This window comes from Epinephelus moara, chromosome 24 (genome assembly GCF_006386435.1).
Source record: "Epinephelus moara isolate mb chromosome 24, YSFRI_EMoa_1.0, whole genome shotgun sequence".
In the NCBI taxonomy this organism is placed as follows: domain Eukaryota; kingdom Metazoa; phylum Chordata; class Actinopteri; order Perciformes; family Serranidae; genus Epinephelus; species Epinephelus moara.
Window position 1 is genome coordinate 6440027 of NC_065529.1, and position 10302 is coordinate 6450328.

Genomic DNA, 10302 nt, shown 5'->3' on the forward strand with positions numbered 1-10302 from the left:
TTTATTTTTAGTGTGACACTATTACTTTTACTTCAGTAAAAAAAATATTGGGGATAAAATGTTCAGATGCAGTGGCATTATAAAAAGTGACATTGTAGCCTATATTGTAAGTCATGTGACATTCATGTGTATCATTATATAGACGTAGGCTATATATTTTTTTTTTATGTAAATGTAGGTTCCTCATAAGTCAGAAATGCGTGGGAAGAGCAGGATCCCTCATTGCCACAGCCACAGTATCTGTTTCCACGGAACATTCAAAGCAGACAGATGTGTCACACACTCTTTGCTTATCGGGATTTCAAACCACTATTAACACCGTCAGCTTTTCCCGCTCCCTCGTTTCCGGCCTGGCGCTCCCTCCTTCTCTCTGGCTGCTTCGGGACGTCGGCGGGTGGAACCGACCGACCAGTCGGGCACTCTCGGTATTCTGCGCGCGTGACGTCACCGGCAGGGATCTGCTCCTCGGCTCTGTGCCGGCCATGAGGAGCTCAACGTGACAGCACACGCTGGGAACAAGCAGCTTTAATACTATCAGTACAGCAGCCGGCACACAACAGAGAGAGAGCGCTCCGCTACAGACACACTGTCATCCCGCCGCAGGTGCACGTGCCACGCAGCAAACGGGCATGAAATTACACGGTGTCAACAGCCCACTGAGCGCGTGACACATGCCGTATACCTACTACAAAATGTAACAAGTTAACACAAAAGGATGTGAAAAATCAAACACTGAAATTTATTACAAGACACCATGGATACTTGGTGTTTGACTCATTATGACATCTTATAATTGCTCCTACTCCTCACACCGTATGTGTGTATATACATTTATCTTTAAAATATAGCTACTGTATGTAAATTTAAAAAGGTGTCAACTCTTTAAGTCATTAAAGTTATTAATAATTAATGTATGGGCTAGTGGTTCTTGTATTAGCTTAAATAACTTACCTAGTAACTACTAATAACCTGTGGTCTGTGGTCCCATAATTATGTAATTGACGTTTTACTTTTTCGACTTTTTTGTGGTATTACTGCATTGCTATAACAGGGCTTGGGTAATTATGCTTATATATATATAGGCTATAATCAAATTTATTTATGAAATAACAATAAATGTATTTATATTTTTTTAATCTAATTACTATTTTTTTTTTTTTTTTGTAACAGACGCTACAGTGTTTTCAGTAATTATTATTACAGTGCACCATAATTGCAGTTGAAGAAACAATAATTCACCGCTTCCTAAATGTCGCCTGTTGCTCTACTTTCTATCTTTGTAAACACGGTCAGCCTTGCAAACACGGTGTGCTCACTGTGAGCCGGAGCATGGTGGTACACGGGACTCGGCCCCAGTGGAGGAGTACTACAGAAATGGGTTGTACTCCAGCAGCAGGGCGGGGAGAGGAGATGCGTGCATGTGCGCGTGTGTGTGTGGCGCGGGGAGGGTGAGGAGTTGAAAGCGCCGTCCAACACGTGAGGCTCATGTGACGGTGTCGAGTCTGTGTCTCCAGCCGAGAGACGTGCCTGCAGTCACAGGGTTTATTTAACACGTAGTCAAAACCCACCCAGCTCTCACACATTCAAGCGGGCGTGGAGCCTCCCTAGACATACTATCGAGTCCGGACCTCAGGGTGACAACACTGCGCAGTGCCCAACTCCGGCTCACAGCGGGAACACACGCACACACGCATACTGGATAACAGGAGATACTTTTTGCTTTATTTTTGATTCTTGTGATTGTGTATGAAGTGCGACTGCAGAGATACATTTGGATCGTTTTAAAGGCTTTTTGAAGTCATTTCTTCGGGTTTCACAGTTAAGCAATATGGAGAGGATTACCAGCGCGCAACCACCTCCAAAACACCAATCACTGGATATAGCTGACATGCAAGGGTAAATAAAATATTTCTATTTCTATTTATCCTGTTCCAGTCTATCCTACTATACAGAGCACTTTGTACTCAACCCTTAACCACACTAAAGACTAACTAAATTTATCTTTTCTCCAAAGAATCGATTTTCCCATTTATGTGTACAAACCAAGGAGGGGCATGAAGCGAGATGAGAACAAGGTAAATTCAAGTTCAGATATTCCAGTCTTTATCAGTTTACACTGAGCAGCCCTGGATTTCACTGACAACATTTCCCCCCTCTCCAGGAGACATACAAGTTGCCGCACCGACTGATCGAAAAGAAGAGACGTGACAGAATCAACGAGTGCATTGCCCAGCTGAAGGATTTGTTGCCAGAACATCTTAAGCTTACAGTGAGTATTATGTTTTACATATGGCATGTCCACTAACAGACAGGCCATCTGACACGCCACATGGTTCTGCTGAGCAGTTTGCTCCAGCCTTTGGATTCAGTTTTGGAAGCTCAGGGGGAAAAAAAAGTTGCACATTTTAACAGTAAAGTAGAGATGAACATTTTATAATTTAATAATTTATTTTATGAAATGATTGTCTTAATTTTAACAAGGTTTTGAATCTTGATTTGTTGTTGAGAATTTTGCGTACGGGGATTGCATGACTTCCCGGGTGTTTGATGCTTGTCCTGTGTACAGCTGCAGAATGTGTTACATAAGAAAGATCAACATGCTTATCGAAGGTCTTCCTGTTTTAGACGCTGGGTCATTTGGAGAAAGCTGTGGTGCTGGAACTCACTCTCAAGCATGTGAAAGCCCTGAGCGGCCTCTTAGAGCAGCAACAGCAGAAAATTATCGCGCTACAGAACGACCTGCAAATCAGTAAGTTTGATACCATGATGTGTGTATGCAATATACAAACATGCAGCAACAGAGTGAGCGCCCTGCAATCTGTTGCATCTGTCGCTTTACGGTACAATGAGCAAAGATTATTTTTTAACCTTGTGGTTTTGATCGACCAGGTGATCATGGAGGTGACAGCGCAGAGAGCAGCGAGGAGATGTTCCGCTCTGGCTTTCACTTGTGTGCAAAAGAGGTCCTCCACTATGTGGCCAGCCAAGAAAGCAGCAGGGACTTGACTCCGTCCCATATCATCAGCCACATCCAAAAGGTAGCCACTGAAGTCCTGCATCATCAGAGCAGCCCACACCTGGACGAGAACATCCCTCAAGCTTCGGAGAAACCGAAGAAACCTGCTGGAGAGCCCCAAAGGGCATCCGAGGGCCCAGCTAAGAACTGTGTTCCCGTCATTCAAAGGACTTACCCCCATGCAACGGGGGAGCAAAGCGGCAGTGACACAGACACTGACAGCGGCTATGGCGGAGAACATGACAAGCGCGACCCCAAAGCCCAGTGGTCAGAGAGCCATGCGAAGGAGGAGGTGAGGGAGCGCAAGCGTGTCATGTCAGAGAGGACAGCCGGTGCCTTCAAGCAGGAGGGTGATGAGCCTCGGGCCAAGAAGTCGAGGTCTGACTCCTCCGAGGACGAGATTCTCTCTGGTCATGCGGCAGGAGGCGGCCCTGGCAGCTACATAAGCTTCTCCCCCAACCAGCCCCCGTTTTGTCTCCCCTTCTACCTCATCCCCCCTGCAGCTGCAGCAGCGGCGGCCTATCTTCCCATGCTGGAGAAATGCTGGTACCCCGGGGGCATGCCAGTTATGTACCCGGGCATGAGCGGCTCTGCAGCGAGCCTGCCCCCAGAGACACTTTCCTCGTCTTTGGTGATGTCCCCAAGGGCAGGGTCTCCAGCATCCTACCAGAACCCCGCAGACTCCCCTGTTCTTCACAAAGCTTTACAGCAGGTCTCCCCGTTGAACTTGGAAACCAAAGACTAAACAGTTTCTGTTGGAATCTTGCCCTCTGAATGTTGATGGGGTTGAATGGTTTCACCCGTTGAAAAGAGCGTAAACTCAAGCACTGGTATCCCTTCAAACCACAGCCGTTGTTTGGCCCATCAGAACATCGACCCCAGCAAAGACCCCAAATGGTCGCCGTCGTCTACCATCAACCCCTCACACACTGAGACAGGACTTACATGGGCAACCTGGAGTGCCCATGTGAAGGCTCTTAGATCACCTGTTGCATGGCTCTGAAACACTGTGAAGATGATCAGCTTAGAGACGATGAGTGCGCCATAGATCGCAAGTTTTTTGTGTAAGGTTAATTTTTTTCCGCACTCAATGAATGTTCGAGGTAAACACAGAATGTAAGGCACAGATAAGCCCCCCAAAAATGATTTGGACCTCCATTTTGCACACGCACCACTCTGTAATGAATGTAAAGATTGAACAAAAGCCCCTTGTAGATGCTGCTTGAATTCTTATTACCTGCTGTAGATCTACAAAAAGATCTACCCTCAGTGTTTGTCGCTCCTGTAACTGCAACAAACCATTGTTCGGACTAGAATGTTACCAAAAGAAATCTTGACGAGACATCACAAAAGACATTGCTCCTTTGACCCTTCAATTACCTTGCAGCTAAACGAACACAAGTGTTCAAAGAATTCAGGGTGTTGTCACTGTATGAGGTGTGTCACTCATGTCTGTTTAAAAGTGATGTGGCCATACGTGCTTTTACGTTTTAGTTTGTGACTCATGATATATTTGTGCATCTAGATGGAGTTCCTGTGAAGTTATGTCTTGTAATTATTTTGGTTTATACTACTCGTACATCTCTATTTTTGATACGTGACCCACTGAGTGTATTTGCATCGCTACCGTAGGAAGGTTGAGGCAGTCATTTGCTGTATGCCAAGAGAACGTGTACAGTATGATAGCATTGTGCTCAACCACATTTGCATCTTGCCCACATATTCCCTGTCAAGTTAAGGCCTGATCTTAGCTCATGCTGTTGCCTTTACTCGCGTAACGCAGACACAACGATGGCAGGTGTTTAAATGTATTTTTGCTTTAAATGTTGTGTCTGTGGCAAAAAGAGTGAATGTAAAGTTCAAACAAAAATAATAGTTTTGTATAGAGAGAGGTACTTGGGATTTTTATTTTGAAATGTAACAAAAGGTTGTTTGTTGTACATATTTTGTATATAAAGTATTATTGATATATATTAAAATATTAATAAAGCTTTTTTTTTCCCCCCGTGGAATTTGTGTTTCACTGCCTGATGGCTTAAACGTGTTGCAGCCAGACGACCTGACAGCTCCTCATAACAACACATACTTACATAACACTTACATAACCCATAAAGCAGCAGAGCCTCTGTAAATCAATAGCATGTCTTAGATTACAGGCTGTAAATATTTCAAATTGAAAAGCATTTCTAAGGAATTAACTATCGGATGTTTGTGAATTTTATTTTACATTTATGAATTATTGTACTACCTTTAGCACTTTCAACCTTTAGCTCATCACAGCTGGAATAATCACAGACAAGATTTTGCTCACTAAATACTTTAATAAATATTATACACTGATAAAAGCTGATCCTGCAATCCATAACTATTAATAGTTATTTAATTTATTTCAAAACTAGAGATAGTAACATTTTTGTTTTGTAAAAAACAACTATAAATTCACCAAATTTTTATTCATTTACTTTTTTAATTTTCAATTTGTTATAGTAGTTTCTTTCCCACACAGTTTATATACTTTATATACTGTATGGCAGCTACTGTAACAATACTGAAAGTGCACTGAGTCGCAGAAGAAAAAGCATCTGCCAACTTGAGAGCACCACAGTGAATGGAAATGATATTTGAGGTTGTGGGAGAAAGGACTTTATGTCTCTGATTTACTTTCATATTTAATGATATGGAATACCTGCGTATGGGTGTTGTTTCCTGGGTGGTAACGCTGCTGTAGTTGTACTAATAGTGAAATTGAAAATGCCTTTATGGTATGCTTGCCGCCCACCATTCCACCCTGAGAGGTGTGGAAATGTATGTTTTCCTTTTCTTGTAATCACAACAGTATTTTATAATTTGGTCCGCAGATCATAGAAATAACACCAACATAGTAATTTACTCTTCATGGGCCTGTTGAAGGTCCTGTTGTGCTCATAAATGCACTTCCATCGCCACCTTGTGGAATTAGTGCTTCATACCACACTGGCTGTCACATTTTCACACCAAGGCATAAAGCTTGGTTAGACTACTGATGAGATGCTGCCTCAGGAAACCCCGACTGAAAAATATGTCGGTGACAATTGAATTGAGAATTGAGAAGATTGACAGATGACAGAAAATATAACAATAATAATGAATAATCAAGGTACATTTACACAATAGGGTCTCTGCATCTCTGTGATCCCGCGCCAGCTTTAGTTCACTTGTACAGGATAGATACAATGTATATGTGTATATAAGGCCCCTTCAAGGCACATTTATCAAAGCATAAATAAAAATACAGTAAATAAAAATATACATGTAGAAAAGGTATATAGACAAAATAAAAAAGACTGATAATCAAATATTATACAAAATCAATCTGAACAAAATGGAGGTTGCAACATAACTATTCAGGAGACAAAATTTGTATTTACTCCCACCCCCCTTAACTACAACATATCCCACCACTCCGAACTACTAGGCTGTGGCTGTATGTTTGGCTCCAAGATATGTCAAGACACTACTCTGAGTTGGATTCCTTGGAATGTATCAGAAATGGTTACTGAGTTATATCTCCAGCGCAAGTTGGATGGTATCAGGCCCATCCACTGTAGCTTTGCTGGAGTGAAATATATTCTATTAAAAATTTTAAGACTGAGTCAGTTTTGATCATATATATTTAATATTGTGCAGAATTAAAGGAAAAACCTTGATAACTCTAATAACTTGATAAAACAATGCAATGAATTGCAAATCTTTTGACCTATATTCAGTTGACGACAATACAAAGACAGAATATTTAATGTTCAAGCTGATAAACTTAGTTTTTAAATACACATATATACATACATACATACATACATACATATATATATATATATATACAGTACAGGCCAAAAGTTTGGACACACCTTCTCATTCAATGCGTTTTCTTTATTTTCATGACTATTTACATTGTAGATTCTCACTGAAGGCATCAAAACTATGAATGAACACATGTGGAGTTATGTACTTAACAAAAAAAGGTGAAATAACTGAAAACATGTTTTATATTCTAGTTTCTTCAAAATAGCCACCCTTTGCTCTGATTACTGCTTTGCACACTCTTGGCATTCTCTCGATGAGCTTCAAGAGGTAGTCACCTGAAATGGTTTCCACTTCACAGGTGTGCCTTATCAGGGTTAATTAGTGGAATTTCTTGCTTTATCAATGGGGTTGGGACCATCAGTTGTGTTGTGCAGAAGTCAGGTTAATACACAGCCGACAGCCCTATTGGACAACTGTTAAAATTCATATTATGGCAAGAACCAATCAGCTAACTAAAGAAAAACGAGTGGCCATCATTACTTTAAGAAATGAAGGTCAGTCAGTCCGGAAAATTGCAAAAACTTTAAATGTGTCCCCAAGTGGAGTCGCAAAAACCATCAAGCGCTACAACGAAACTGGCACACATGAGGACCGACCCAGGAAAGGAAGACCAAGAGTCACCTCTGCTTCTGAGGATAAGTTCATCCGAGTCACCAGCCTCAGAAATCGCAAGTTAACAGCAGCTCAGATCAGAGACCAGATGAATGCCACACAGAGTTCTAGCAGCAGACCCATCTCTAGAACAACTGTTAAGAGGAGACTGCGCGAATCAGGCCTTCATGGTCAAATAGCTGCTAGGAAACCACTGCTAAGGAGAGGCAACAAGCAGAAGAGATTTGTTTGGGCCAAGAAACACAAGGAATGGACATTAGACCAGTGGAAATCTGTGCTTTGGTCTGATGAGTCCAAATTTGAGATCTTTGGTTCCAACCGCCGTGTCTTTGTGAGACGCAGAAAAGGTGAACGGATGGATTCCACATGCCTGGTTCCCACTGTGAAGCATGGAGGAGGAGGTGTGATGGTGTGGGGGTGTTTTGCTGGTGACACTGTTGGGGATTTATTCAAAATTGAAGGCACACTGAACCAGCATGGCTACCACAGCATCCTGCAGCGACATGCCATCCCATCCGGTTTGCGTTTAGTTGGACGATCATTTATTTTTCAACAGGACAATGACCCCAAACACACCTCCAGGCTGTGTAAGGGCTATTTGACCAAGAAGGAGAGTGATGGAGTGCTGCGGCAGATGACCTGGCCTCCACAGTCACCGGACCTGAACCCAATCGAGATGGTTTGGGGTGAGCTGGACCGCAGAGTGAAGGCAAAGGGGCCAACAAGTGCTAAACACCTCTGGGAACTCCTTCAAGACTGTTGGAAAACCATTTCAGGTGACTACCTCTTGAAGCTCATCGAGAGAATGCCAAGAGTGTGCAAAGCAGTAATCAGAGCAAAGGGTGGCTATTTTGAAGAAACTAGAATATAAAACATGTTTTCAGTTATTTCACCTTTTTTTGTTAAGTACATAACTCCACATGTGTTCATTCATAGTTTTGATGCCTTCAGTGAGAATCTACAATGTAAATAGTCATGAAAATAAAGAAAACGCATTGAATGAGAAGGTGTGTCCAAACTTTTGGCCTGTACTGTATATATGTGTGTGTGTGTGTATATATATACATAAATATATATATGTATGTATACACACATACACACATTCTGAATTTGATGCCTGCAACATGTTTCAAAAAAGTTGGGACAGGAGCATCTTTACCACTGTGTGACATTACCTTTTCTTTTAACAACATTCAGTAAGTCTTTGGGAACTGAGGACACAAATTCTTGAAGTTTTTAAAGTGAAATTCTTTCCCATTCTTGCTTGATATATGAGCTTAAGCTGCTCAACAGTCTGCAGCCAATCCCATCACAAAAGTGGACAATGTCCCAAACCTGATCACATATTATGGTTGAAACTTGTTTATTTATGATTAATAATGTTGGTCGTTTGATAAAGCAACAAACTTGACCAATTTTAGCAAAAGTAACAATCACTGTTAATTAGGAAGTACTTATTTGAAGACATTGGGACTTTATTGTCATTGACAATTTTTATACTTATCAGGTCCTACTCATCCCAAATTGCTAGGAGAAACTGAAAATGCATACCAAACAAAAGTTTGGGTCTCAGGAGGATACTGCACCACACATTTTCAGGAGACAGTTTTGGACTGCAGTCAGGCCAGTCTCATACCTGCACTCTTTTACCATGACGCCAGGCTGTTGGAACTTGTGCAGAATGTGTCTAATTGTCTTGCTGGAATAAGCAGGGATGTCCTTAAAAAGATGTTGTCTGGATGGCAGCATATGTTGCTCCAAAACCTGTATGTGCCATTCAGCATCCATGGTGCCTTCACACAGTGCCATGCACAGACATTTTGTGGCGCAGGTGCTCAGGTGGGGAAAAAAAGGCATCCCTTCCACAAAAATTTTTGTGTGCAATTTTTTTTTGTTTGCTTGCTTGCAGAGGCCCTGCCAGGAGGTTTCTCTGTGTCTGCTGGCACCAGAAGAGCTCTTGAGGCCAAAGTGCATACAGTACATGTGCGCATGGGAATGATCAGGGTAAATGTCTGTCTGAGGTCTCAAACTCTACACTATATACATCCAGGGGCTGTCACACACTCACTTTCAACATTTATCATTTATTTATAAAGGGCAACAACAGCAACTTTGCGCTCCTCTGCTCTCTTTGCGCACGGCATGTTTATGCAGCACCCAAATGCATACCATATTTGTTTAGATCAATTATCAGAGCTGCGGTATAATAGATATAAACAATAATTCAAGTTGAGTTTTGGTTAATTAACACGTCGAAGTAGGAAAGCAGTTTGGCGTCTGTCTCTGCTCGCCACGGGCAACCGTTCAACCTACTCAGCCAGAGAGTTGGAGGGAGACGGTGTGGTTTTACACCAGACTAGCTTACTTGTTGTTAAGCGTAATGGTGAGTTGTTGCCTAAATTAGCCTGACTGTATTGAGATGTTTTTTTGGTGGATTCATTTCACAACGATGGAAGACAATGCCGAAGTTCAGGCAGACATCATCGATACCTGGCTGTCCATGAAGGCAGATCAGGGAGACGTGATGCTGCTCTGCAGGGTGATCAGTTTGTGTTCGTTAACTGTGGCTATGACAGTGGAAGGAAGGGGCAGGAGCTCAATTCAGATGCAGTTATCGGACATACAACACCCTTTTAATTAAGAATGGATGAGACAGATTTTAAAACTAAAATGTACAATGATTAAAAGAAATAGAGAAAATATCCTGGAAAAAGGGCACTTATCTGTCACATTTCCACTCTCCCAGTTTCCCTGGTGTCCCTCAGAACTTTTCCACTTTTCCTGCCTCTGCTCCACTCTACCTGCCACCCCCTCCCACCTCATCAGCCCACCTC

At 42.2% G+C, this 10302-nt stretch overlaps 1 protein-coding gene across 1 annotated transcript; it reads left to right on the plus strand.

The window, feature by feature from the left end:
- The first annotated feature begins 1520 nt into the window (after positions 1–1520).
- bhlhe40 (basic helix-loop-helix family, member e40) lies at positions 1521–5022 on the plus strand. The gene is made up of 5 exons (XM_050039347.1): positions 1521–1896; positions 2015–2075; positions 2162–2269; positions 2626–2749; positions 2890–5022. The coding sequence occupies exons 1-5, from the start codon at positions 1829–1831 to the stop codon at positions 3759–3761; spliced, it is 1233 nt and encodes a 410-aa protein (XP_049895304.1). The 5' UTR covers positions 1521–1828; the 3' UTR covers positions 3762–5022.
- Positions 5023–10302: the final 5280 nt, after the last annotated feature.

Excerpts from the sequence above, each read along its gene's own strand:
- bhlhe40 (XM_050039347.1), top strand. The coding sequence starts at position 1,829 with ATGGAGAGGATTACCAGCGCGCAACCACCTCCAAAACACCAATCACTG. Across the intron at positions 1,897-2,014 it reads GATATAGCTGACATGCAAGG|AATCGATTTTCCCATTTATG; the intron begins GTAAATAAAATA and ends TTTTCTCCAAAG. Across the intron at positions 2,750-2,889 it reads ACAGAACGACCTGCAAATCA|GTGATCATGGAGGTGACAGC; the intron begins GTAAGTTTGATA and ends TTGATCGACCAG.